Source organism: Alosa alosa, chromosome 4 (genome assembly GCF_017589495.1).
Source record: "Alosa alosa isolate M-15738 ecotype Scorff River chromosome 4, AALO_Geno_1.1, whole genome shotgun sequence".
Classification (NCBI taxonomy): domain Eukaryota; kingdom Metazoa; phylum Chordata; class Actinopteri; order Clupeiformes; family Clupeidae; genus Alosa; species Alosa alosa.
In genome coordinates, this window is record NC_063192.1 from 28,116,259 (window position 1) to 28,143,865 (window position 27,607).

General features: G+C 40.8%; 4 protein-coding genes across 11 annotated transcripts in view; 2 read left to right on the forward strand and 2 right to left on the reverse strand.

Annotated features, from left to right (window-relative positions):
* Window positions 1-7,872, forward strand: part of flna (filamin A, alpha (actin binding protein 280)) — a 43,303-nt gene extending 35,431 nt beyond the window's left edge. For all 5 annotated transcript variants that reach the window (XM_048240412.1, XM_048240415.1, XM_048240414.1 and 2 more), the window contains 13 exons: window positions 153-326; window positions 609-770; window positions 1,321-1,524; window positions 1,874-2,026; window positions 2,304-2,426; window positions 2,533-2,799; window positions 3,109-3,246; window positions 3,444-3,559; window positions 4,775-4,907; window positions 5,249-5,425; window positions 5,805-6,023; window positions 6,220-6,423; window positions 6,565-7,872. In XM_048240412.1, the coding sequence (XP_048096369.1) occupies window positions 153-326; window positions 609-770; window positions 1,321-1,524; window positions 1,874-2,026; window positions 2,304-2,426; window positions 2,533-2,799; window positions 3,109-3,246; window positions 3,444-3,559; window positions 4,775-4,907; window positions 5,249-5,425; window positions 5,805-6,023; window positions 6,220-6,423; window positions 6,565-6,749 (2,255 nt within the window). In that variant the 3' untranslated portion in view covers window positions 6,750-7,872. The remainder of the gene's footprint in view (window positions 1-152; window positions 327-608; window positions 771-1,320; window positions 1,525-1,873; window positions 2,027-2,303; window positions 2,427-2,532; window positions 2,800-3,108; window positions 3,247-3,443; window positions 3,560-4,774; window positions 4,908-5,248; window positions 5,426-5,804; window positions 6,024-6,219; window positions 6,424-6,564) is intronic.
* A 768-nt stretch (window positions 7,873-8,640) lies between these two features.
* On the forward strand, window positions 8,641-13,561 carry emd (emerin (Emery-Dreifuss muscular dystrophy)). 4 transcript variants are annotated; one of them, XM_048240418.1, is made up of 8 exons: window positions 8,651-8,726; window positions 9,268-9,388; window positions 9,486-9,574; window positions 9,734-9,829; window positions 11,674-11,708; window positions 12,245-12,270; window positions 12,399-12,455; window positions 12,626-13,561. In XM_048240418.1, exons 3-8 carry the CDS (start codon window positions 9,493-9,495, stop codon window positions 12,852-12,854), a joined length of 525 nt encoding a protein of 174 aa, XP_048096375.1. In that variant the 5' UTR covers window positions 8,651-8,726; window positions 9,268-9,388; window positions 9,486-9,492; the 3' UTR covers window positions 12,855-13,561. The 4 variants fall into 4 exon arrangements, with proteins under 4 accessions (XP_048096374.1, XP_048096375.1, XP_048096378.1 ...); XM_048240420.1 differs by lacking the exon at window positions 8,651-8,726 and adding an exon at window positions 8,743-9,002; XM_048240417.1 differs by lacking the exon at window positions 9,268-9,388 and having other exon boundaries at window positions 8,641-8,726.
* A 320-nt stretch (window positions 13,562-13,881) lies between these two features.
* On the reverse strand, window positions 13,882-18,423 carry si:dkey-93l1.9 (uncharacterized protein LOC562339 homolog). Its single transcript, XM_048240422.1, has 4 exons — window positions 18,164-18,423; window positions 16,446-16,677; window positions 14,904-15,033; window positions 13,882-14,522 (listed from the first exon to the last, which is right to left on the reverse strand). The coding sequence occupies exons 1-4, from the start codon at window positions 18,227-18,229 to the stop codon at window positions 14,456-14,458; spliced, it is 495 nt and encodes a 164-aa protein (XP_048096379.1). The 5' UTR covers window positions 18,230-18,423; the 3' UTR covers window positions 13,882-14,455.
* Window positions 18,424-18,820: 397 nt separating this feature from the next.
* haus7 (HAUS augmin-like complex, subunit 7) lies at window positions 18,821-26,391 on the reverse strand. The gene is made up of 10 exons (XM_048240423.1): window positions 26,264-26,391; window positions 23,935-24,050; window positions 23,589-23,650; window positions 23,381-23,442; window positions 22,864-22,985; window positions 22,270-22,437; window positions 21,781-21,886; window positions 20,908-21,132; window positions 20,248-20,359; window positions 18,821-19,051 (listed from the first exon to the last, which is right to left on the reverse strand). Exons 1-10 carry the CDS (start codon window positions 26,327-26,329, stop codon window positions 18,978-18,980), a joined length of 1,113 nt encoding a protein of 370 aa, XP_048096380.1. The 5' UTR covers window positions 26,330-26,391; the 3' UTR covers window positions 18,821-18,977.
* Between the last annotated feature and the right edge of the window lie 1,216 nt (window positions 26,392-27,607).

A 27,607-nucleotide genomic window follows, 5' to 3' on the forward strand; every position in this document is an offset into this window, starting at 1 on the left:
TGTACCTATCTACAGACTCCACGTTCAAAAAAGAAATAAAGAAAGAAAGTATGAGTAATACTCTTAATACAAATTAAGTACTTCCATTTCCTTTTTAATGGTGTATGGTGACTTATGGCACCAGAAATAATATCTGTTGTTCGTTGTGTTAGGTGGTCTGTCTCTGGCCATTGAGGGGCCCTCCAAGGCTGACATCAGCTGCACTGACAACCAAGATGGCACCTGCACCGTGTCCTACTTACCAGTGCTGCCAGGAGACTACAACATTCTGGTCAAATACAATGAAAAGCACATCCCCGGCAGTCCTTTTGTAGCCAAGATCACAGGTCAGTCAAGCCCTTTTACTTTGTCAGACATTTGGGAGGGTTGAGTTTGTGGTTAAGTAGGTTAGTGGTAGTTTAGGTTGGTGAAGGGGTGAAAGGTATTTAACCCTGTACAGTACACTTATTTTACTGTAAGTTGCTTTAGGTAAACGCATTTACTAAATTAATACATTTAAAGAAATGTGGGGATTGAACAGCAAAGGAAATTATTTTACTATTTAATCTAATCCATCTCTGATATCATCACTTTGTGCCTCAATCTGTCCACCGTCTGTCTGTCCACAGGTGATGACTCCATGCGCATGTCTCACCTGAAGGTGGGCTCCGCTGCAGACATCCCCCTGGACATCGGGGAGCTGGATTTGAGCCAGCTGACCGCCTCTTTGACCACTCCCTCTGGTCGAGAGGAGCCGTGCCTGCTCAAGATGCTCCGCAATGGACACGTGGGTGAGTAGAGGGAGCCAGGCAGAGGGGTACATAAGGATCAGCGGATGACAGGGAAATGGTATCCAGTATTTCCCACAGAATTGAATTCAATTTGTGGTGGTAGGTGACGGGGGGAGTTCACAGTTTTGAACAAATATGCGCAATGTGGTTATGATGCTAATGTATTTAATCACGATTTAGCCAGTCGTCTTCTATGCCAACAACAATCCTTGCAGGATTTTTAATGTTTTCTTTAAACGTGCATGCAGGTTTGTTGAGGGACAGCGATACAAGGAGAGACTGTGCAGAGGTGCACATAGCTCTACAATGAAAGGATTTCATCCCCATTCAAGTAGTACAACATAGAAAATCATTGTGTGGTGGTCAGTGTTGATATTGTGCTGGGCCGCCACAAATAAGTCAACGTATGGGAAACACTGGGTCTCAGAAGAACATTAGAAGGAAGCCGTTATAGACACTAGATGACATTTTTATTTTAGCTTTGAGCTAAAGTTGAAACATTTAATTTAATTTAATTTGATTTCAAAAATGTTTTTTTTTTTTTTTACAGGCATCTCCTTTGTACCTAAGGAGATCGGCGAGCACCTGGTGAACATCAAGAAGAACGGACGCCACATTCCCAACAGCCCCATCGCAGTCATGATCAACCAATCAGAGATCGGAGACGCTAGCCGCGTGCGTGTGTCTGGACAGGGCTTGAGCGAGGCTCGCACATTTGAGCCAGCTGAGTTCATCATTGACACTCGCGATGCAGGTAGGGTGACACTGGAGCTCAGCATGTACTGTATACAGAGGCCTGTTCATTTTTTACATTCAGTGATCTCAGCATCCATCGTTGAGAGATATACTTTTCGGTCACACTTCATAGACATTTAAATAAGCAGTATATTACTCCTTTTTTGTCCCTATTTTACAAGGTACAAGTTTTTTCTATGATTAAGGGTTTACTTGAGATTTACCTTGTATTAAAATCCTTAACAACTTACTTTACATAAAGATGTTGTATCTAAAGCTACTCAAAATTCTGATCTACCAGTTCATACTACAAAATACTAGTCTACATTTATCTATGGATGCTCACTCTGTCCTGTGTGCCGTTATAGGTTATGGTGGTCTCAGTCTGTCCATTGAGGGTCCTAGTAAAGTGGACATCAACACAGAAGACCTGGAGGATGGTACCTGCAAGGTCACCTATTGCCCCACTGAGCCAGGAAATTACATCATCAACATTAAATTTGCTGACCAGCACGTCCCAGGTGCCAGTCTTGACATTAAACCATTATGAATATATGAATATTCATATGAATATAAATGTATCTCATTTCACTGACTCTAACTCCTGTTTTAGCTCTTCTCTTCTCTTCTCTTCTCTTCTCTTCTCTTCTCTTCTCTATTCTCTCTTTGGATAAAAGCGTCTGCTAATGTAAAATGTAAATGTATTACAAGTCCTTCTTGTGTAATATTATGTGGGTAACCCTAGAGACGCTGTGAGGACTTACTAACCCCTCTCCACTGCTTTCTCTTGTGACACAGGGAGTGCTTTCACTGTGAAGGTCACTGGAGAGGGCAGAATGAAGGAGAGCATCACCAGAAAGAGAAGAGCCGCCTCCGTGGCTAACGTAGGCAGCCAGTGTGACCTGAGTCTCAAAATCCCAGGTAATTCTACAGAAGATCAGTCATATCCATATTCAAAATTGTTCTCCCCATCATTCAAGATAGAAACGGTCAGATTGTTTACTCCATTCACCTCCTCACCACACAGAGATCAGCATAGCGGACATGACCGCCCAGGTCACCAGTCCTTCCGGAAAGATCCACAAGGCTGAGATCATGGAGGGCGAGAACAACACCTACTGTATCCGCTTCGTCCCCACTGAGATGGGCGTGCACACAGTCAGCGTCAAGTACCAGGGCCAGCACGTGCCCGGCAGTCCCTTCCAGTTCACCGTAGGGCCCCTGGGAGAGGGAGGATCCCACAAGGTCCGCGCCGGAGGCCCTGGCCTTGAGCGGGCAGAGGCAGGAGTGCCAGGTAGAAATGCCTGCTATATGCTATGCTCATACGAGTGGTTTCTTTTTTCTTAGGAAAAGGGGGATCATATCGATGAAGTGTGTTTATGAGACAGTAAATTGTATTGTGTGTGTGTGTGTGTGTGTGTGTGTGTGTGCATAGTAGAGAGGGAATAAAAATGAGCAATCACTGGGGTACATTAGATTGTGCAGTTGGTATTGATGAAGGGAAATACTGCTATGTGTTTATGTAAGTATGAGAATGGGTGAGGGAGCACAAAGAAAGGACCAGTTGGCCTCACGGCAAATGACCAATCCTTTTGTGGTGCAGCCGAATTCAGTATCTGGACCCGTGAGGCTGGCGCTGGTGGTCTGTCTATTGCTGTTGAGGGCCCAAGCAAAGCTGAAATTGCCTTTGAGGACCGCAAGGACGGATCCAGCGGCGTTTCCTACATTGTCCAAGAGCCAGGTAAAATGCATAGATATTACTTGTGTTTTATGATCAATGCCTTGGTTGGTATTAAAGACTTCAGTCTTTGAGAAAAATATACTGCAATTACCAAGGTTATTTATAGTATTAAAGCTAAAACTAAAACAATCAACAAAGTTACATATAATAGACTTATAATGACATGAAGCAACATGAATGATTCGTGTTGGTTCCAGGTGACTACGAGGTTTCCATCCGCTTCAACGATGAGCACATCCCCGACAGTCCCTTCGTGGTGCCAGTGGCCTCGCCATCCGACGATGCCCGCCGTCTTACTGTTGCCAGTCTTCAGGTGAGGCTATGAGGAAAACAGACAATTGTCCACCCAGAAAGAGTTCAAGACCACCCATCACACAGCAGCTCCGTCCTCAGTCAGGGAATCAAGGCACATCTGCTAATGCAGACAGTTAATGGGTAATGGTGATTTATATGAGGAAGGGGGAGGTTGGTTAAACACAGATTATATCTTACAGATACTTATCTGTAGAAAAAGGATATATTAACAGAATAGAGATATTGATATTTTTGTGAAACTAGATTAACTTCCACTATTTTAACCAGTTTATGAACAGTGTTCTTATTGTAGATTAAGGCATAGACATAATAGGGGGTAATTTGCGCTTCAATAAGACCTTAAGCAGCAATTAAGCAATGAAGTTGAATTTTACGACATCCTGCAATTTCCAGGTCATTGCTTCAGGCAGCCCGGTAAATTATGTCATTTAAATTGGGGTGTAAAAGGTCAGAGCAAATAGAGGAGAACGAGGCGTAGCGGCCTAGAGCAATAACCTTTAGCTCACCTGGGCTAGATCCAAGCCCGCTCAGTGCTAGAGTTGGCTGCTCTCTCTGAGGCCTGCTGCTGTGATCATGGGTGTTCAGGACTCGGGGACACTAAAGGACTGTTTGTGTTTCTCGTGCCTCGTCCTAAAGGCTTCCAACAGCCTTCCCTCTCCCCCCTCCTCTCCTCTCCTTCAGTGGAATGCAAACCAGGGGCTAAAGGTTTAAAAAGGGCAACAGAGGCAATTTCTTCACTTCACCTTTTTTCCCATTTAAAATCTGCTCACATAGACAATCACTCATTCGTTCATTAGCGAATTGTGATTGTTTTTTTTTTGCTGTTCTCTGTGGGCTGTAAGGGTCTATATTCTTTACTCTTTGCCTTATGCTACCCTTTTTAACCCTTTTAGCCTTAAGGTAAGGTAGTCTAATGGACAGAGATTATGAGACAAGAAAGAGAGAACTCCATATACGAACATAAACAATCAGAGGGAAAAGCATGGAGAACTCAGGGTAGATTCCATGTCAAGCTTTTGGTCAGTCATCAAATTCATTGTATAAGTATGAACTAGGTTCTATGGTACTAAAAATATAAACAGCTAGATGTGATAGTGAGTCATGCAGTCAAGCAGGAGTTGTACTCATTATTGATCCAACAAGTAATGCGATGTACAAAATGTCTAACAGAGCTTGATGTTGAGTTGAGTGTTGAGTTGTTGTCTGAACACAGGAGTCGGGATTAAAGGTGAACCAGCCGGCTTCATTTGCAGTAAGCCTGAATGGTGCAAAGGGTGTCATCGACGCCAAGGTGCACAGCCCGTCTGGGGCGCTCGAGGAATGCTGCGTCACAGAGATCGATGAAGGTAACGTGGAGACAAGGGAAATGCCTCAGGCGTTTAAGCCTATATTTGAAAAAGATTCAACCGATCAGATAACCTTCATTATCGGAAAGCCAGGTATTTCAGCTAAGGAAAGCAACATGGTTTGCAGCTAGAAGATGCTCACTAGATTTGATTCAGCTCTCAGTGCCTTATCGTCCTACATGTTTAGTCTGATGTCCTGGGGATTCTCTTAGCCAGGCAGCCCTGCTGTAGGTTTTGTGTATGTTTGTCATTATTGAAATTCCTTAGCGTTCCCAAGTTTCTCTTGTGTGATTCAACATTACTAATCATCCCCATTCCTTACTGCCTCCTCCCCTCCACAGACAAGTATGCTGTACGATTTATTCCGAGGGAAAATGGTCTTTACCTGATTGATGTGAAGTTCAATGGCTCCCACATTCCTGGAAGCCCCTTCAAGATCCGGGTCGGGGAAACAGGCCAGGCCGGAGATCCAGGAATGGTGTCCGCATACGGCGCTGGACTAGAGGGTGGCACCACAGGTATCCACATCGGTTTCACCTCCAAGAATTTCTCGTTTTCCTTCCCTTTGCAAGGACTGAATGCTTTTATTCCCCTTCCATGTGTGCCACTTAAATCTTATAGCTCTGTGGTATCGGAAATGTCAAGGCTCCTAAATTTCAGTTGGTAGAACAGAAAGCTTGCAGTAACTTATCTGTGACGGTGATTCTGTTAAGCACATCTACTGATGAAATACATTACATTACATTACATTACATTACACTTAGCAGACACTTCTTGACCAAAGTGACTTACATATGTCAGCTATATTCTAAATACATACCATGGCTGAACTGCTCATCTGTTTTGGATAAAGTATAGCTGCTAAAATAAATGGAGATTTGACTGTCTCATTCTCAGGATCCCCATGTGAGTTTATTGTCAACACAAGTTCGGCTGGTCCTGGTGCCCTGGCTGTGACGATTGACGGCCCGTCCAAGGTGAAGATGGACTGTCAGGAGTGTCCAGAGGGCTACAAGGTCACCTACACCCCAATGGCTCCTGGGAACTATTTGATCTCAATCAAATATGGAGGACCCTATCACATTGTTGGCAGCCCGTTCAAAGCTAAAATCACTGGTGAGTTGATCATTCGCTAGCCCTGCACAGTGTACAGTTACAGCACATTTTTGTAGGTTGATCATAGACAAGCACTGCAGTGATTGTGAGAACGAAGTAGTTTTTTTTTTTTCAATTTAATTCTGAATTTAATTCAATATGTGAATACTAGTACATGCCACTGACATTTGTCTGACACATTTTCACTCTTGAACAGGCTCTCGCCTGGTCAGCAGCCACAGCAATCACGAGACCTCATCCGTGATGGTGGACCCCGTTACCCGTAGCGTGACGTCCAGTCAGCAAGCGGCGCCAGGCTGGGCCTCGTCTGATGCCAGTCGGGTGGTTGCCAAGGGCCTGGGTCTCACCAAAGCCTTCGTTGGCCAGAAGAACAGTTTCAGTGTGGACTGCAGCAAAGCAGGTAATTGTTTCTGAATAATCTGGGAGTGTCTTTCGTGATTTCAGGGATATACTTTTGTATATGAATGTTAAACCATTCCATGTCCTAGGGTATTTGCAATTTGGTTTTCCAATATTTCCTACTTTATTTGCCACTTCTCAGGGAGGAACATGCTGTTGGTTGGAGTTGATGGGCCTAAAGTACCATGCGAGGAAATCCTGGTGAAACACCTGGGAAACCGCCTCTACAATGTCTCCTACCAGCTCAAGGAGAAGGGCGAGTACATCCTGGTGGTCAAGTGGGGCGACGAGCACATCCCAGGAAGCCCTTACCACTTCACTGTCTAAGAACCACCGACCCCAAAATCCAGGCCCAGTCTGCGAGCTGGAGGCCCAACCAAAGACTCCTGTTCCCAAACTACACACATACACTGAACATCCCCCCTGTTCCATCCTCCATATTTTATTTGTGTCTTCTATCCATTTCATTTCAACTGTTTTATTCATAACCTTCCCAGCCATACTATGTGTCTCTAATAGAGTGATTTACATTTTAAAAAGCACCTTTGTTTACTGTAAGCCGACTGAATTTCAGTAATAACTTTTAGGTCATTTTAAAATGTCCGAGGTGGATGCAGGTAGTTGTGTAGCTCTGGCTCCTTTTCCGGTGTTGGTTTACATAGGTGTATGTGTTACTGATGCTGTCCCTAACGTAGCTGCTGATAGTTTTGCCTGATTTGTAGGACACTGCTGTTCTGAGCTTAACTGTAGATGATAACTGTAGCCTGTGGCAAGAGAAGGGGATTACGTACCACACATCTGGAGTAACCAAGATGTTTTGGTCATTATTTAGGGTGAACTGACACACTTAAAGCAGTACTGCCACACACTCTTTCAGTGCCTTTATGACACCACTTTAACCAAAACTAACACTGGTGCAAAAGTAGCCTGTTTTGGGGGTTTGCCCTATGTGTCCTCTGTGTTTTGAGTCTTTTTTTCTCTCTCTTAAGGCTTAACATTTTTACATCATCCTGCACTTGCAAACTGAGCGTTGTCTACACATGTTGTTCATAAGCATTTATCTTATGCCAGCTGACAACTGGCTGACCTAGAGAAGGACCAAAGCACCAAAGTTGGTCTTTTTTGACTAAAAGGGAAGTTAGAAAATTGGACTGAAGTTGACGTAGTGAAGCCGATGTTTAATAAAGTGGAAGTGAGCGAGGTTATGCAAAGAGGTGTTTTTGCAATATCTAAAATGAATAAATAAAAATGAATTGCTTTTTTCAAAGTGCCACATTTCCCCTCTCACTCCCCATGCCTTCAAGTTCTTTCTTGTGCTACCTTGTTATTGTGTAATCAGTATTGCAAAATAAAAAAAATGTTTTAAAAAGAAAGCAACATCAGCAATGTTTGTAAGTCTGATACAATATTTTGATACACAATAAAATTGTCTTAAATATTGTTCTGTCAATTCATCTCTCGAATGTGTCTTTCGAATTGTCTTTCTCATCTGTAGGCCTATGCATTTATTTACTCACACAGTGTACACTGACCTGGTAATAGAGAACAATATTTATATTGTTTCTGGGTAGCACTTCTAAGAATTTTATATAGGCCTAATGTGTAAGTCATTTCATTTAGGCCTAAGTGCTAAACAGAGTTTGGAGAGGAAGGGCAGCTGCTCATTGTGTGTCGCAAGCACCGAGAAGAACTACCAGCCAACGCCCAGTAGTTGGCATGCGGCTGACTCATTCTCCAAACTCATAGGACTGCAGTGCCGGAAAAAAAATTCCATATAGTGCTGCCCATATAAGGTAGTGAACTTTTGGCCAAAGCTAAATCCACTAGATGGCGCACAGTGCATTTGTTGGAGAAATCCCCTGCTTTCATGGTTGGCCTACATTCAGACATTATTGCCAAAGCCTATGATTCTCGTTCTCACCGACTTTAATTTAGGTAGCATGATGAACTTAATTTAGCCTACATCTCTCCGTGTCATATGTTATGCCTATGTAGCCGAAACCTTTGGCAACATCACTGTTTGTGACCATCAACTCAGCAATTTGTCCCACAACGGTGGTCTTCCAAGTAACATTTTGTAAATAAACAAACAATGTGTAGTTTATAGGCTCATTTTAATCGATAAATCACCAATATTGATCTTCCTGTCTTGATCATTTTTGCGCGTTTGCATTTTGCGCTCACCCTTTGACGCGCGGCACGTCGCGAGTTACGCCCTGTCTATGATGGTCACGCCCACAGCGAAACAAGTCGTGAATTTCACTGACAACTTGCCAAGAAGTGGAGCCTGGAGTGACTTGGAAGGTAATTTGCATTATGTACTTTTATGACACTAACTAGTAGCCTTCTATGATGCAACTCGGTAGCCAGAGATTTTTCATATCATATTGGCCTGGTTGAAATTCACAAAATGTTATTAGCAAACTGCAGCTGGGTTTGATTGGGAAATAGAAACTTGTCAACGTTACTTGAATGTTATAGTAAGTCGAGTCTCATCCATTCATCGAAATTCGGTAGTTTCCAGGTTTGGAAAGTAAAAGTAACGAACAAGAAAGGCTGGTTAAGTTTTTCGGTCGTCTAGTAAGTATCCTAAACTTAATTTCTGTAACTTGAATTGGTATGTCGCAGCTGCTCGTTTGGCGCGCTCTTTCTCTCTAATGTTAACGTTTGTAAACATCGACGTCAGTTACAAATTGTGAATACCTTGTGTGAAACGAGTAGCTGGGGTTCTGTGTAACATATAAGGCTAGTTAGCTGGTGGTTAGCATTAACGTCGAAAGGATACACTGGCTTTTGTTACTAGCTAGCCAGTTCATTTGGTCTCTCTTTTTTTTTTTTTTTCAAGGAAACTAACGTTGAATAGCTGCTAGTTCATGACAGAGGTTACATCTGACTGAATCATCCGCTAGTACTTACATACTTGCATACTTTGTACTATAGTCAAACCTCAGCATTGTCATTTGAAGGTAGTATAATTTTGCCTCAGCTAACTCCAGGGTAATACAGAAACCGTAATGTAAAACTGTAATGAACGGCATTACTACACCCCACTGTTGTCTCTAGCTTAGGGATGGCAGATCTAAGCACCAAGTCAGTACAAGAGATCACTGATCTCCTGGATGAATATGGCATCAAGCATGGGCCTGTCGTTGGTATGTATGGAGACAACTGATTGATTCATTTACTTTAATTCATGTTTTTAACGATCCACTATACATCCTATATAAAGCATATATCCAGCAGAAGACAAAGTCAGATTGTTGGGTGTGTTGTTATTTTCACTTAAATATAAATCATCTTCCGACTGCTAGGCAGCACCAGAAGCCTCTATGAGAAGAGGCTGAGAGAGGCCATGACCAAAGGTACCCCGAAACCGTCATCTGACAAGACATACTACAGAGAAGAGGGTAAGATTGATTGGCTTGTAACCCATATCTACATCTATGTTTTATGATCGTCTTGAAAGTACTCTTCTGATTTCTGCTGGAGAGGAGCTGTGAACCCACACAAGCCTGTTAGCAAAAAGTCCACCTGGTTGGTGTACATGTGTTTTGTACATTTAGGGACTACACCAATCAGCCTATAGATGACCAGACACAGTTTTCAGTGAATATCTCGAGAACCATAGGGCCTAGGATGACCAAATTAGTTTTGTTTGTTGGTCTCCAGTCCAGGGCCAATGTCATAACATCCCATATCCACTCATTTCAGGTACCTACAGTATTACAGTATTATTATTATTATTATTATTATATTATTATTATTACCTAGAGAGAAATGAAAAGGCAAAAAATGAGGCATTGTAATTGCAGGCATCTTTGGCTGACAGGGGGGGGCATATCAGCTACACACACACACACACACGCATGCGCACGCACACACATGAACACACACACACACAAAAACATAAAGACACGCACACAGTACACATGCACGCACGCACATGCACACACACAGGCACTAACACACACTCACACACACAGGTACTCACACACACAGGCGCGTATACGCACATATACACACACGCACTCACACACACACATTTAAACACGCACGCGCGCACACACACACACACACACACAGTTCAGCTGGTGACAGTTTAGTCACCTGTTGCACTCTCATCCTCCAGTTTACCTGGGATCTTATTTGAATCTAGCTTTTTACCAACAGGCCATAAGCCAAAGTTGTGCGACATACACAGAACCTGTAAAAAAAAACATCTTGATTTCTATGGACCCTTTCAACAAGGTAAACAAAAACAATGCTTGAACATTCTATTTGGGCCCCAATCTATTTCCTCTGCATTAAGATAACATATGGAATGTTAAAAAGGAAGTCTTGTGGGGCCAACTATGATGCTGAGAATGGAACTCTCTTGAAAGGGTCCATACAGTACAGCAGCAGATTGGAGAGTGAGAAACATCTTGATTTCTATACAGTACAGCAGCAGATTGGAGCGTGAGAATTATCTTGATTTCTATACAGTACAGCAGCAGATTGGAGAGCGTGAGAATTATCTTGATTTCTATACAGTACAGCAGCAGATTGGAGAGCGTGAGAATCATCTTGATTTCTATACAGTACAGCAGCAGATTGGAGCGTGAGAAACATCTTGATTTCTATACAGTACAGCAGCAGATTGGAGCGTGAGAAACATCTTGATTTCTATACAGTACAGCAGCAGATTGGAGAGCGTGAGAATCATCACGTCTTTAGATAATGAGCTGGTGCCTCCATGGTGACCAGCCTAATTGACGTACCTGGGACTGGGACTTTTTTGTCACATACAGCTATAACATCACCTCACCATCCGCTAGCTGCCTGTGCCCCGAATTGACTGTAAAAAAAAAAGTGGCCTCCGTGGACAGCCTAGGCTCCAAAAACCGCCACAAAACAACTTCACTGACGTGATGCGTGTTTGGGAGAGCATGGAAGGGAGGGGGAGCGAGTAGCGATTTGGCTCTCTGTTTTGTTTGAACGTCAACAGAAGTGACGTTACCCTGCATCACTTATAGCACCTTTAAGAGACAACAATTTGTCACTTTTTGAAGCATGCTTTTATAGGGAACTAGTACTGGTATCCTTTTCAAATTGCTATTCATGCCATTTCATCCCAAATATTTTTCAAGTGTAGCTGTTGATCAAAACTACTTCTTGCTGCTTAAAGCTTGTATATTCTAAAATAAAATGTGTCTTTTACCTCATCAAATTGTTATGTTTATTTACTGAAGATTTGTTTTTGTTCTGACAGAGGAAGAAGTCGAGTACATCGAATATCATCCACCGGTAGGTGCATATGCATGGCTCTTTCTTAGACAGATTAACTATTGGACCAGATTCTGGTAAAACATGTCACTCCAGTCAGGTGGTTGAAAAGCAATGGTGTCTTTAGTCCCATCTGTGGGAGCAGAAATGCAAAACTAGTAGGAAATGTACAATAGCAAGCATTGAGAAATTGTATGGCAATTGTATTGCGTGGCATGGCATGGTTTGATGCAGTGCTGACTTTTACCTAAAGAGGAATCATTGGGTAGGTGATTTGCACACCAATGCAGATAGACATCAACCTTTCAAAGACTAACTCAGCTTCACCATTTCATATGCATTTTGTTTAATTAATAGTTTATATTCAAATTGTACTGGCATTATTTTTACCAGTTTGTGGTCCTATATCCTCTGCCTAGCAATATGATAATCTTACAATTGTTTCATATTGGTGTGCAAAGGCAGAGTTTTAAAAGGTAGCATTGTTTATATCTGTTAAATCAGACTGGTTTTCATTTATAACATAAACAATACTGCTTGTTCTCTCCAAATTTCAGGTGAGAAATGAAGGCTTTGGGGATGTGTGAGTACAGTTGACGCAGATATTGTGGTGTTATGGTGGTGGATCTACAGCAAATCAAAGCAATGATGATATTGGGCCTGTCAAAATGTGAAAAGTGTTTGCATTGTCATTGTGTCATCTTTCCTCAGCGTCCGAAGACCAAGAAATTTTGAATACAACGATGAAGTTGATCACCACTTTGAAGAGTGAGTCTTGATGTCCTGCCTAAATCACAGTTATGTTTCATTCTCTGTACTAAAATGTGTCAATGTAACAGAATCAGGATTTGAAGTCATTATTAGCATGTCTCATCACCGTAGTCTACATGTGAAGCTCTTTGTTTTTTTTTTTTCTCTTTTTCCCCACTTTGTCTCAGGCCCATCATTAACAGGTCAAAAGCGTCCTATCAGAACACGTCTTACTCCATGGCTCCGCCCCTAAAAGCTAGCCAGAAGAAGCCCATCACAGAAGTCCCCAAATCAGGTGGAATCCCGGGATGGCTGCGCTTGCTTGTGTTCGTCATCATAGCAGTATTTCTGTATTACGTATACTCAATCATGGAGACCCAGGAGGAAAACCCATTCAACAGGGGGATTGAAGCATAGTTGACCATTTTCTGGTTATACAAAGAATTTACAAAGAATTGTTTCACTACAAAAAAACACTTCAATTTCACATTCACAAGAGTATTTCCTGTTTATGGTACCTCTTCAAACATTATAGAATGTAAATGCCTTTTTTTTTTTTTTTTTTTTTTTTTTTCAGAAACTGTCTATGGTTCAATGCCAAGACATTTTTAGTCGACTGCAGTACCATAAATCATAAAAAGGAAGTACTTTTTTAAATGTTTTTACCTGATTAAATTTCTGAATGTACAGACATTACTCTTAGTGCAAAAAATTGCAAATTTTGTACTTGCTAGCTTGCATCCTGTGCAGTCACTCTAATTCCACACTGAATTGAATGCATTTTATATGGAAGTTGATACAGCTCTACTTTTGGGTTGAGTTGAGTCTAATAGATTTTGAACACAATATTTAATTTGAATCAATGCGCCTCAGTATTTTTATATCAGAAGTATCTTGATTGTATCAATATACTATTATGTCGTTGTTTTTTTTACCTTAGGAAGGACTACAGTGTTGTCAAATGTTTTGCCAAAGATAATGTCGTGATGTAGAAGATGCATTTTCTTTCTGTCCTTTCCAAGTTTTGTATGGACCACTTTTTAACTTTAACAATATTTTTTTCCAGTTTGTTTGTACCCATCTTCAATGCATTTGTCCAACAATAAAGTTTGTTTTAAGCATTATTGTTTGTTTTTATATTAAGTTTGGTTTACTTTTTACGCAATTAATGTAATTCTTCACTGAACAAATGTGTCATTTGAGGTAAGATAAAATATGGTCAAAATCTCATGGTGTTCTACAACAATACTACACATTTAAATCCTAGGCTTCAACTGATCTTTGTCACCCAAAACCGAATGCATTATGTACAGTGGGCAGAGGCCTGGATGTCTGCAGTATAATGAACAGCTCAGGTGTCAAGAATTGAATGCATGGTAGATAGGTTACACTTTGTGTTTTTTCAGGTATAGAAATGAAATGTTTTATATGTACATTTATAATGTAGAGAAAGTAAAACCATTTTAATGCCTCTATAAAATAAAGTATTGTACAAATAGCTTAATAAAACAAGATGAATAAGTAAAGGAACAGTTTATAAAAAAGGAAATTGTAACATTGCACAGTATTGCAGAAACAGTTGACAACCACACAAAAGCTACACTACAAACCTGAGAACATTTCCTAAGAAACTGACTTTAATTGACTGATCTAGTGTTTGACATATGAGAAATGAAACCTACCAGTTCAGCACTATCTACTGTAACATAACGTCCAATGATAATGCCTTCCCCATTTCTGTCTATTAGCACCTGAGTTTATGAATGACATTTTACAGCAAGATCTCTCTTGGAAAACCCACCTTGATAAACCTGGTTTTGTTCATTTGTTTGTTTTAAATAAAAGCATACACTGTAGCCTATAGCATACATACAGTATATTATGAATCAGAGGGATGGCTCTTGAGTCATAATCTGAAAGTGCTTGTGCACAGGGTGAATGGTGGGCATGTAAATAGTGTCCCTTCAGAGCCCTCTCCTCCCAAGCTCTCTACCGAGACGATTGACCCAGTGAGGGCACTACCCCGGACCTGTGTGGTTGTCAGACCCAAGCATTTGAGGAACCGGAACAATGTCAAGGCCCACCCTGGAAAAGAATACGGGGGAACCGGAGATTACTGCATGCTAACTCGAAACCTTAGGTCAGACAAGCAATACTGGAAAACATGTATGTGTTCAGTACAAGATGACACAACTGACTTTTGAAATCCATACGTTGAATGACGATACATGTCATACCATGCAGTATATGATTTCACAACACATGTCAAATAATGTCTACTTTCAAATAATAAAAAAAAAATCAGACCAATAGTGCCATGAAACATACAAAATAAAAAGTGATGATGGTAATGAAAACTATATGACTGCTGAGAGCTAGTTATGTACATGCAGTTAGAACACTGTGACAGGCACAGTCATGCAGCGTCATCCTACATACATGCGGGTGAAATCCAGAGTTGCTCACCGACTAGACTCGAATCCTAGAGCAGTAATGAAGATGTTGATGAGAACTGTGAAGAAAACCATCACTGTGGCCACATTGTTCATGGTGTTGAGTTTTCGCTGTTTCCTTACGTCGTTCAGATCATACTTGACTAGAAGGATGAAAGAGAGAGAGATGAGGTCAGACCAGTACCGTGAGCCCATATGACTTCTTAGCAGTTTACACTTCGGGTGTCCCGCAGGTGGGACAATTGCAGTGCCCCCCACCTCCCCCCAACATTCTAAATCAATTGTATGCACCATATTGCTATGTAGCCTAGTAATATTATACACCATTTAAAAGCTTGGGAATCCATATATGACAACATTTTGTACATCATGTACAATCTGTATAGTACTTTACATTATCAGATTAATCTTACTATGTCTCAATTAAAATTTGATAAAAAATGCCCCCCTCCACCTTTGGTGCCTCCCTACTAGCTGCAGTGTATATCCCTTAGCAATAAGTAGGTACAGCATATTGGGTATTGAAATATTCACAGGAATCCCTAGAAATTGAACATTCATGTTGTTTTATCCAATATTAGTTGTGCAGATGTATAGTCCATCTTATACACACCCATTGAACCAACAAAGAAAATGCAAAAATAGAGACATTTATGTAATCATTCCATATTCTGTGTAGTCATTCTATATCAGAACCCCTGACATACATTCCAAATAGTCTACAAGAAACCTCAAAGTGTTACCCTTCATTTGAGACCAGGATTATGCTTCTACACCAAGAGGTTGCCACACAGTAAGCATTTTATATTGTCAGTATGCATTTTGGGTAGCCAAAAGTCCTATGGGGAGTTTCCATAGGGCATTTTACAAAAAGCATGAGCATATCTTGGCAAATAAGGGTCTAAAGTACTCATATTTCAGCCTATATTGATCTACTTTGATATACAGACTCACAAGACCTGGTAGTGGGCCTCAGTTGTGTTTCCAAGACAAAATAAATGACCCAGAAGGGCAGAATGTGGTCATTTCCAGAGATGTACAAAACTGCCTAAAAGAAAACTATCATTCTACCATTTGCCACTCTCTGACAGTTCATCACAGTCAATCTAAATAATATACTACCATTCAGATAAACACCCAAAAAGGTCAGCACTGGCTTGTCATGTCATAGCTTCATCAAATCATGCCCATAAATGAATAAATATGAACAGCCTAATGTATAGCGCACACATGTCTGTATGAACCATCTATCCAACAGTGCAGTATATGTGTACAAGCACAGTACATCAGCACTGATTTACATAGATGATTTAAAACTGGGCAGGGCAGTGCGCAGTGACATACTTCAACAGTAAATAACATAAATATTGCAAGATGCATGCAATGTAAGACTCTGATGCAATGGTATAGACTCTCTGCCACTATATCCTCATAACTGCAATTCAGCATGCCGCCCCCCACAACACACACACACACACACACACACACACACACACACACACTCCCCCAGCACAACCCACCCTACGGCCCTCAATAGCACCTATGGTATACTGACCGATGAAGACCAGGAGAAGACCCACCACCACCTGCAGTGTGATAGACAGACTTAAGAGCACAATGAGAGGGATGAAGAAGCGGTACGCAGGCCCCACGTAGAGGACCGTCTTCAGCTGCGATGAGTTGGCCATCAGCAGGGCGACATCCAGCATGCTCTGGGCCGCGCTCTTCTTGGTGGCGTAGTGGTTCATGTCGATTGGCCGATTTAAGTGCCCTGTTTGGCCAATAATCTGAGGTGGAAGAAGGAAGGTTGAATGAGCAGGACATGATGCTGTGAGGTTGTTCCTGCAGAACAGCACATCTAAGAATGTTAGCGCTAAGATCAATGGGTCCTTTTTCTTTGAAGTAAAAATTAAACTCCTTCATGCTACTGAGAACAGTTAGACGTCACTCTCAAGGTTGTTCACTGTAGACTAAAATGGGGAAGGTCTTTACCTTCTGGTCAACAAATGTTGCCCCTGAAATGAGACTTCAACATGCAAACAGCGGTTAGAGTGTATTTCACCACGGCAACAAAACTGTCCGACTTTCAGTTAAATATTGCATGCATTATTATTATGTTATAATGGGACATTCTATCACGTATCCGTTATCCGTCCTGGAATGCTTTTAATGAATAGGTCTACAACTTGTATAATTAAAACATCCTAAACCGACTTGGCAATTGATATCTGTTTGTTGTTTTGTAAAAGAATATGTCATTCATTAAGATATCAGATGCTTTTTCATTCATTCATCCAAAAAATATTAGGGAAAAAACACCGTCAATGACACATTGAAGTTATTATCATTTACAGAATTTATCAAATTATTCACACACAATTCTATAATATTATGTGTTGTATTATACAACTGTCCCTATGTGTTTGTCATGCTCTGTCATGTTAACATAACACAAAACCACATAAAAAGTGTCCAATACACTTTTCATAGGAAGTGAAATCATTTGACAAAGGTGACACATTGTCCTTTCGCCCAAGTAATTTTTTTTATTAGGCCTAGACTCTAGAGTAAGGAATTGGGAGATTAATTCAAACCCACAGAAACCACTGTGTGGGACACTACCTTCTCACACTCACTCAATCCTCCTTTATTTGCTTTGGCATAGGACACTCACTTTGTGTGTGTGAGAGAGATTTTTGTCATGCTTGTTTGAATTGGGTATGGGGAGGGGCCCCATGGGAAAGGTGTGTTCACCTGGCTGGTTTCTGTCTGAGCTTGTCACTACATGCAAATGTCAATCTGTTTCGGCAAAGTAGGCTTCTATACATGGCTAGGAGAAAATGATACAGGTGTTATAGGACACTAATGACTAATGTAGGCTAGCACATGCCCGAGTTTCAAACAATAGAAGTTCTTAAAGGTTTACACTTGGATTCAATTTCCAATAACACCGTGCGAAAGTTGCCGTACAAACACCAAAAGTCAAGGTCAATTCCGTTGGTAGGCTACACGGCCGTCAAAGGTGGAGTCTGCATGACTGAAGGACAACACACAACACTCTTAGTGACTGGAATTAAATAATGATAATTTTAAAAAGACGTGAACAATAGCTTTAAACTGTGTAACATCCTTCCTGGCTGTCTAACCCAGTTAGCCTAAAAGGTTCTGTTGTCAATTTGCTTAGTGGCTGCATCAGAGGACAGGACATATCTTACAAGTTTATATATCGCTTCTCTACGATGTTATGAAACAAGACATTTGGATTAAACTTACTTCCTCTTCTTCCAATTTGTTCAAAGCCTCATCTTCGCCATTGGGCACTCGACCTTCGCGCTCCATACTAAAGTGCTGTAACCCGCGTCAACTCTACAGAATCAATTCTATTTCTATTCACTTTAAATGACCGGCAACGGTGACACACGTCAAGTCAACAAAATCTGTATAGGCTGTCGTTCATGAAATTATAATAGCGACTCAGGGACCGTGTTGCTCAACCATTTCTCCATTCACAAAGTAGGCTACTCATTGAAGTTGAGTCCCTCCCATGTCTCTGCCAAGCAGATGTTAAAAGATAACGCCGCACTCTGGTGAGACATCACCATTGGCATGTAGGACTTCAAGAGGAAACACCAATTCGTCGCTTTTCGTATCTTTCTTGAGTGGCCCAACGAACTCATCACACGAGGAAAAATGTCAATTTTAAAAAACGTACTAGGTCCTATTCAATATGTGGTGTATGATCAATTCATTCAGTCGGTTTCCCCCTCATAGGAAATAGATTAGAACTAAATCTAGACTTGAAAGTCCCCAAAAAAGAAAACAAATATATAAAACAGAAACAAAAAGCTTCTACTTTTAAGTGGCTTGAGTTCTTAGGCTGGCCTAGCAAAGCCATCTTTAATTAGGCTTAATTATTAGTATTTTCAAAAGTAAAGTTTGTAGGCCTACAACAAGACATTTTATTAGTTGACATAAAAAACAAACTATTTTACATCAATATTCAAGATATATACAGTGGAGTGGGCATGAAAGTATTAGACACTTGCATAATTTACAAAAAACACACTGCTTCTATTAGATCAGCAGATTACTCTTCTTGCTTATTAGGATGGGTGGAGAGGAAGCTGGAGTATTTATTCTTCAGAGATTCCAACATGGTGGCTGTAAAAGATAGAAACGATCAGTCGGCATCCAATGATGTAATTTGTGCACTTTTGAAGAAATTCTGCCCAGCTGAAATGAAATGCTACAAACATTCCTTCAAGTTTTCTTCCATTCAATAATTCTGGACAAAATACTTACATTTACACTCTTAGCTGACAATTTATCCAAAGGGATAAATATATCATGAGGATAGACGTTCTCATAAATCAATCAAACAAAAATGGCACAATTATTGGCACCCCTGTATTCAAATTAAAGTCTAAAGTCACCTCCCTCTGCCAATAAAAGAGCTCAATCTTCTCCTGTTACATCTCATTATCATAAAACCTCTAAAAAATATTTTTACACGCCTGGTGTGGCTACAGGTTTGAATAAATAAATATGGAATAAAAATTGACACCTCAAACCGAATTTGAATTGCATTTGAATGGCCGAATTTGAGCAATTGTGATTGAGGAACCGAATTTAAATGGTATATGCAAAAATTGAATGATTGAAGCTGAATCCCAGTCAACTTGAAATTGAATATAATATTTTGAAATTGAAGCTCTGATATATGAATTATCCTCACTGAAAATGTTTCCTCTTTCACATTCAGTTCTCACAATTCAGTTTCAGACTGAAATTCAATTTCAGTCTACCGAGACAAAAACAGCTGGTCGCTAGGGAAGAGCAATCGAGTGCAGATCAATTGTGATAATAGCATGGGAGCCCGTCTCCACCAGTGCATGACTAGAGCGGAGCACGTAGCACTGTAGATACCAAAGAACATAGCACCCCCTCAGCGAGCCGTCTACGGAACCTCCTTACAAACAGTGTCGGAGACGGAGGCTCCCATGTTGTGATGATCACACCATGACCCACTTTTAGTGTCTTGGCAGAGGTATCCAGATCTTGATTTATAATGCAGGTTTCCATGGAGTTCATGATGCCATGACCTCAAACTCGCTCATGTACGCAAAACCTACCAATGTGCCAGTATCAATTGCAACTCCAGCCAGTAATATTTGTAGTTAAATGACAAGAAAGGCTCTTTCCTGGTGTGCCTTTTAAATAAGCAGTGAGCAAGGACTTTTTTTTAAACTTATTTTTACTCAACTTTACCTGGGGTTCCAATACATGTGTAGGGCACTGTATATAGTATATTTTTTGTATAATATAGTACATATATATTTTTGGTAACGTCTACTCACTTAGGCTCTGCATTTCTCCACTGGTGTGAAAGCGCTTCCCAGTCTGCAGATCGGTTAAGGTATCATTCATGGATGATGAGGTGTCTGTCAAATGTTCATATGCCTTAAGTTCCTGAGGGTGCCCGTGTGAGAAAGAAAGAAAGAAAGAAAGAAAGAAAGAAAGAAAGAAAGAAAGAAAGAAAGAAAGAAAGAAAGAAAGAAAGAAAGAAAGAAAGAAAGAAAGAAAGAAAGAAAGAAAGAAAGAAAGAAAGAAAGAAAGAAAGAAAGAAAGAAAGAAAGAAAGAAAGAAAGAAAGAAAGAAAGAAAGAAAGAAAGAAAGAACATTTAAATGTTAACTTACAATAAATGGCCATCCACACTGATAATGATAACAGTTCATTAAAACAACAATATACAGTACGCCCATACTATAACAACATCAACATGAAGAATGACATTGTTGGGGATCACTTAAGAGTTCTGGGGCTTAAACCTTACATTACCGTATTTTGTTGAAGCTTCTCAAGGGCTTTTGTGTAAAATCAACCAACAATGACTTCTTAAATGACCTGGTCAGTGATTTACTTGTGAGTGGTCACTATGAATAGTGCATTTGTAAATGTAGATGTGTAGAGTAAATCTAAAGAGTGTAAATGTATACTGAAAATAAATAAGCTATACCATGTTGCTGGCGTGTAGAAGCTGGCGCACTGTCTGAAAGGTGTCTGTGTTGAGGGGAGGTTTCGGCAGAGGCTTCTCGCAGTAGCCCTTGAAGTCGTAGTAGATGTGGCCAAACGTGGACATGAGCTGCTGCAGGTCTGTGGCAGCGACACGCAGTGTGCACGGAGACAGATCGTGTCGCGGTGGGGAGCTAGGGACCGACGTGTCAGACTCCAGGAACTCACACTGACATGAGGATGAGGATGAAGATGATGTGGGAGGCACCAGGGAGAATGAAAACAAGAGAGGGACAGACAAACCAGGGAGAAAAGGAGAACAAGAGAAAGAGAGAGATATAGAAACAGTGTAAGCAGGGGATCCATTCAAACAGGGCAGGAGCACACATGCCATCTGGCAAGTCACCTAGAAAGCTCATTTGTTTTTCCACTTTCCCCAAAATGAACAAAACTGACATCACTGATTTCCCCCACTGTGGCCTTCATGTGAAATCAACAAGTCAAGTCAACTTTATTTATGTAGTACATTTCATGTGACAAGCATAGACCCAATGTGCTCCACGTGTAACATGTTATAGCATATTAAAGAAATTCTGTCCCATCTTGTGTAGGAGCCCTTTTTATATATATATATATATTTTTTTTTTTTTTTGGGGGGGGCTTTTTGCCTTTATTTGGACAGGACAGTGGAGAGTGACAGGAAGCAAGTGGGAGAGAGAGACGGGGTGGGATCGGGACATGACCACAGGTCGGATTCAAACCTGGGTCCACATGGGCACTTGGACCCATATATGGTACGGGCGCTGTAGCCTGCTGCGCCACAGCGCCCCCGTGTATGATCTCTTTTTGACTTTGAAGCTTTTATATGGGGACCAACCTCTTTCTGAAGTTCTTCCAAAGTGTTCTTGGTTGACTGCAGCTGTGCGGTGGCCTCCTTCAGCTCAGCCTCAGTGACTTTCTTAGGGACAAACTTCTGCTTTCCCCTTTATGACAAAACAGAAATGTTTCACATTAGACACACAAAATTTACTTTCACAATTATATAAGATTGTCTGTATGGGTACTGGGCAGTTGACAATCTAATAGTGTTCACACTTCAAGTGGTGTTAAGAGTACTCATCAACAGGGAGGTAAATACTGACTGCATTTCAAAATAACACTTTGTATTAGTGGGTCAATAATTATTTGATTAACCGATTACAAAAAAAAAAAAAGTTGCAGCCTTACTCTGCATTCATAAAGCACTTATTTATTGACACCTAAGTGCACACAAGTCCTTAATTTCTTTCACAGTATATCCAAATCATAGAGGGTTGAAGCGGAGCGGTTAGTAATCAAGGACCTTTGTCCAAAGCGGAGTACTTGCCCAGCAGAGGAGGTCTTGCCTGCCGTGGCCATGAGGCACCTGACGTTGGATGGCAGGGGGCTGAGGGTTGAGCACTGCAGCTGCTGGAGCAGTTGGGACTGGGACACAAGCTCCCTCAACAGCCGGTCGCTCCTCTTGGGGGCCTTAGGGTCCCCACACGAAGTAGGCCTGGGCACAAGGCAAACATTAGCATCATGCAGCAATACTTTAGCTAGTTCCCATCAGTCATTAGTTTAATATTACAACCATGGCAGCCCTGAACATGAGTCAAAGAACCAGGATCAGATGGGCATGAGCAATAATACTTTGGCTCCAATTAGATGTTTATTACAACAGTTAAAACATTAAAATCATGTAGTACATAAACCCTTAAAATAATATTGCATTACAACCTAAGGTTTGGACAGACAAGACAGAAGATTGAGAAAAGCCAGACCTAAAATAGTGGTAAAAAACTACAAATCTACAAGATAGCCTTAATACATAAGTTATACATGTAACCCGGTACCATTCTGTATACTTCAATACTGAACAGCAGCAGCCCTGAGAACTGTGTTGAAACAAGCCCTGTCAGGCTTTAGAGGTATAACATACCCATCAGAGGAGGCGGTACTGCTGTCTGGACAGGTAATACTGCTGTTATTGGATACAGGGCCAGATATCAGACTTATGAGTTGCTCTAGGAAGCGAAGCTGACGCAGTGGAGGAGCATCACCCTGGTGAACGGAAAGATCAGGAGTTGTACAGCGAGACAGTACAACCACAACAAATCAATAATATTTTAAATCACACTGAGACCCTAAGTGGACATGAAAAAAACATCAACATGCTTGACATCACATTCTGTTCATGTGCATTCTGTTTCAGTGTCGTTCAACATAGCCTAATGTCTGCATGTTAGCATCATATCTGAATCACCCCAAAGGGTCAGACCTCCGTTTGACAAAGAGCCGCATATACTGCGAAGGACGTGTGTGCATGAAAACTCTGGTGTGCAAGCAAAACATGGGTATATCAAAACAAACAATTTGTTTACGGCTAAACTTATTCTAAATTATTAAAATCTATGAGTTATGTCTGCGGGCCAGTGGGCCTTTGAACTGCTTTTTACCTTTATTAAATCCAGGTCGTTGAGATTACACAGCATCAATTCATGGCCAAAGTGAACAAGTACTGCATGAAAGATAATGCAACATTAGATAGTCAGGCAAAGTCCACTACCCAAATAATCACTTGAAATGTTGTGACTTGACAAACGCCCAAATAAGCCTTCAGCAGGTGACGTGACAACATCCATCCACCCAGCTTGGCCGTCTTACCATCCGCCTGACCTTCTTTACTCTTCAGCACATCGAGCTTTGCATTCAACTGTGGACAAATGCTTTAAGAAAGAGAGGACACATTTTGGCACATGGCACATTTTAATTCTGACCTCACAACTCTAAACATTTACACATAGAGGTCAATGTGTTAGTAATTTAACGTTTGCATAAATGTTGTTCAATAATGTACTTGTGCTTTGGGTGATGGCCTAATTGGTGTTCTTTCCAGGGTAGGAATGGGTTATGTAATGACATGTGAGTGGACTTTTTTTGTAGGGAAATAGACCTAGTATTTGACCAAGTGGTATTCTGGAAAAATGGCAAAATGCTTGAATATACATACCTGACACATATCCATTTTAAAATTTCAGTGCGATGAACAGATGGGGTGCACATAAGTTCTTGAATGCTTTCGGCTTCCCTCAGACAAAGGCCTTCTACCAGAGGGCACCCAAGTGTCTAAAGTGAAACGTTGGAACGATCTTATTTAGTGAAGTTACAATATTTAAGCAATATGGCAGAAGTGATAGTGGGGTGATGTCAAACTTAATGTCATAGTATTTTGGGATATAGCCTGATAAAAATATAGTATTTTGGTACATATCATATGCCTACTACAGAAGCATAGTAACATAGCAAGACAGAACATCATAAAAGTCTAAGATCTTTGATAAAAGTATATACAGTATATAAATATACATATTTATTTCAGTAATTCCATTCAAAAAGTGAAACTTGTATAATGTATACAATTCATTCCACACAGACTGATATTTCAAGTGTTTATTTCTGTTAAATTTTGATGATTATAACTGACAACTAATGAAAACCCCAAATTCAGTATCTAAGAAAATTAGAATATTGTGAAAAGGTTCAGGTGACACCTGGTGCCACACTAATCAGCTAATTAACTCAAAACACCTGCAAAGGCCTTTAAATGGTCTCAGTCTAGTTCTGTAGGCTACACAATCATGGGGAAGACTGCTGACTTGACAGTTGTCCAAAAGACGAGCATTGACACTTTGCACAAGGAGGGCAAGACACAAAAGGTCATTGCTAAAGAGGCTGGCTGTTCACAGAGCTGTGTCCAAGCACATAAAGGGAGGCAAAGGGAAGGAAAAGATGTGGTAGAACAAAGTGTATAAGCAATAGGGATAACCGCACCCATGGAGAGGATTGTGAAACAAAACCCATTCAAAAATGTGGGGGAGATTCACAAAGAGTGGACTGCAGCTAGAGTCAGTGCTTCAAGAACCACCACGCACAGACGTATGCAAGACATGGGTTTCAGCTGTCGCATTCCTTGTGTCAAGTCACTCTTGAGCAAGAGACGGCATCAGAAGCATCTCGCCTGGGCTAAAGACAAAAATGACTGGACTGCTGCTGAGTGGTCCAAAGTTATGTTCTCTGATGAAAGTAAATTTTGCATTTCCTTTGGAAATCAAGGTCCCAGAGTCTGGAGGAAGAGAGGAAAGGCACAGAATCCACGTTGCTTAAAGTCCAGTGTAAAGTTTCCACAGTCACTGATGGTTTGGGGTGCCATGTCATCTGCTGGTATCCACTGTGTTTTCTGAGGTCCAGGGTCAACGCAGCCATCTACCAGGAAGTTTTAGAGCACTTCATGCTGCTGACCAACTTTATGGAGATGCAGATTTAATTTTCCAACAGAACTTGGCACCTGCACACAGTGCCAAAGCTACCTGGTTTAAGGACCATGGTATCCCTGTTCTTAATTAGCCAGCAAACTCGCCTGACCTTAACCCCATAAAAAATCTATGGGGTATTGTGAAGAGGAAGATGGGATACGCCAGACACAACAATGCAGAAGAGCTGAAGGCCACTATCAGAGCAACCTGAGCAGTGCCACAGACTGATCGACTCCATGCCATGCCGCATTGCTGCAGTAATTCAGGCAAAAGGAGCCCCAACTAAGTATTGAGTGATGGAACATGCTCATACATTTTAGTTGGCCAACATTTTAAAAAAAGCCTTTTTTGTATTGGTCTTAAGTAATTAAAATTTTCTGAGATACTGAATTTGGGATTTTCATTAGTTGTCAGTTTATCAAAATTAAAAAGAAAAACATTTGAAATGTGTGTAATGAATGAAATAATAGTTTCACTTTTTGAATGGAATTACTGACAAATCAACTTTTTGATATTCTAATTATATGACCAGTACCTACACATACACACACTAGCCTATTACTAGTTTTTTAAGGGTCGGACGCAGGCACGAGGACTAATCATTGGCTTCAAGTTTTGACATCGCAGAAAAATGTGGTGGTGATCACTACACGGTTTTACACGGTAAAGAAAGTCTCTCCCCTGGACATTTTACCCCCACTAACGTTAGCAACGTTTAGGACGACCATGACGCTAGCAAAACGCTAGCAAACCACAGGTTAAGTGTGACGTTGACCTAAACATTAGCATGCTTAATTAAATCGTCAAAGATTACTCAATTAAGAAATGTGGGTAGTTTATCACTTCAAATGAGAAGACAAACATCTGCGAATTTACTAAATAACTTCGGGGTGGCTACTAACGTTAGCTAACGCTAGAAAACAGCATTGACATATTACTTTACCATAAGCAAAGTCTGACATTATGCACTTCGGTAGTTGATCATACAGCAGTTTATGACCAAATTCAAAATAACTCCAAGTTTACCTGTAAAGTGTTGTAAATCTCCTGTGACAGCTTCGCTGCATGTTGTTGTTTTGAACCACCCGCCATATCAGCAGGAATCGCAGACTTTTTTCTTGCTGCTTTCCCTACTGCTGCTTTGCTCAACTGGTGCCTTTATAGAAGTTAGCAAACGCACTACTGCCACCTATGGTGTTGGAGTGTAAATGTTGGAAGGGGGTGTAGGCCAGTGGTTCTCAACCTTTTTTTCAGTGATGTACCCCCTGTGAAATATTTTTTCAGGCCCCTAACCAGCGCAAAGAAAAAAAAAAGACTTGTATTTGTACCTCTATTAATGAAATGGAATAGCCTACTGAAATATAAAATTCATTTTACGAAATATTTATTAAATAATTGTTTTTAAAGTATTTTTGCATGGATTCTACTTTTTAAATATATGTATATTTTAAAATCTCACGTAGGCTACCCCCTGGAGTGCCTTCACATACCCCCATTTGAAAACCACTGGTGTAGGCTACACTGACCTTATTGCCTAACTCCCGTAGCCTGACTTCTTTACACTACTCTGTAACCCCGTGTTTGTCAATTTGCTTTTTGGTGCCATCATCACATGAAATATGCAGCAGTAGACCTATAAACTCATACCTCACTTGTTGGAGCTTACAGAATAAACCAGGGCCCTTGGTTTGCTTAGAATGCTGAACTAATTAGGGGAAATATCCTATGATGGATTCATAAATCGCCACTGACAATAAATGGAATGGAATGAAAGTCAATACAATCTCAGCAGCATCACATGCATAGGAGTATTTTCAGGAACTGTTCTTTTGGACATGGGCCTAACAGAATGCCTCCAGTAGCCAGGCCTACTAGGCTACCTGTACAGGACTTCCCTGTATACCCATGTGGGTTGAAATTGTAGACTGTATAAAATAGGTTGGAATATTTTGGAAATCTGTATGCCACTTCAGCACCATGCTGGTGTGGTCTGTTAAACGTGGAGGTGCAGTTCTAATCTGCAGCTGATTGTTCCTCATGGTTCTCTTGCTGTCCGTTGGGTGTGCACTCAAACAAAACATCAAAATAAATAAATAAATAAATAAATACAAATAAACCTCTGCTTTCAGTACACATGGTGGATCTGAAGCTGAGGGCAAAAAACAAAGTGGCCAGACAGACCAAACAATTTCAACAGCCAATGAGCACATTGCTTCAGGACCATGGAAAGTAGGGTGCAATTTGATTAGCAAATGAGCTCAAATATCAACAACCTTTCACAAGAATCATGGAACCTACCTTTACATGTTTAGTAGATTTAATAATAAAAAAAAAATACCTTCCCTAAATTCAAATAAGCATGGTTGAATA

What these genes read in the sequence shown, in the direction of transcription:
- emd (XM_048240417.1), top strand. Translation starts at nt 9,493, where the DNA reads ATGGCAGATCTAAGCACCAAGTCAGTACAAGAGATCACTGATCTCCTG. An exon ending in ACATCGAATATCATCCACCG is followed by an intron (nt 11,709 to 12,244) that starts GTAGGTGCATAT and finishes TCCAAATTTCAG; the next exon opens with GTGAGAAATGAAGGCTTTGG. An exon ending in GTTGATCACCACTTTGAAGA is followed by an intron (nt 12,456 to 12,625) that starts GTGAGTCTTGAT and finishes ACTTTGTCTCAG; the next exon opens with GCCCATCATTAACAGGTCAA.
- si:dkey-93l1.9 (XM_048240422.1), bottom strand. Translation starts at nt 18,229, where the DNA reads ATGGAGCGCGAAGGTCGAGTGCCCAATGGCGAAGATGAGGCTTTGAAC. An exon ending in ACAAATTGGAAGAAGAGGAA is followed by an intron (nt 16,678 to 18,163) that starts GTAAGTTTAATC and finishes CTTCCACCTCAG; the next exon opens with ATTATTGGCCAAACAGGGCA. An exon ending in TCTTCTCCTGGTCTTCATCG is followed by an intron (nt 15,034 to 16,445) that starts GTCAGTATACCA and finishes TCATCCTTCTAG; the next exon opens with TCAAGTATGATCTGAACGAC.
- haus7 (XM_048240423.1), bottom strand. Translation starts at nt 26,329, where the DNA reads ATGGCGGGTGGTTCAAAACAACAACATGCAGCGAAGCTGTCACAGGAG. An exon ending in AGATTTACAACACTTTACAG is followed by an intron (nt 24,051 to 26,263) that starts GTAAACTTGGAG and finishes GTTTCACTTTAG; the next exon opens with ACACTTGGGTGCCCTCTGGT. An exon ending in GGCAAGACCTCCTCTGCTGG is followed by an intron (nt 21,887 to 22,269) that starts GCAAGTACTCCG and finishes TTTGTCATAAAG; the next exon opens with GGGAAAGCAGAAGTTTGTCC.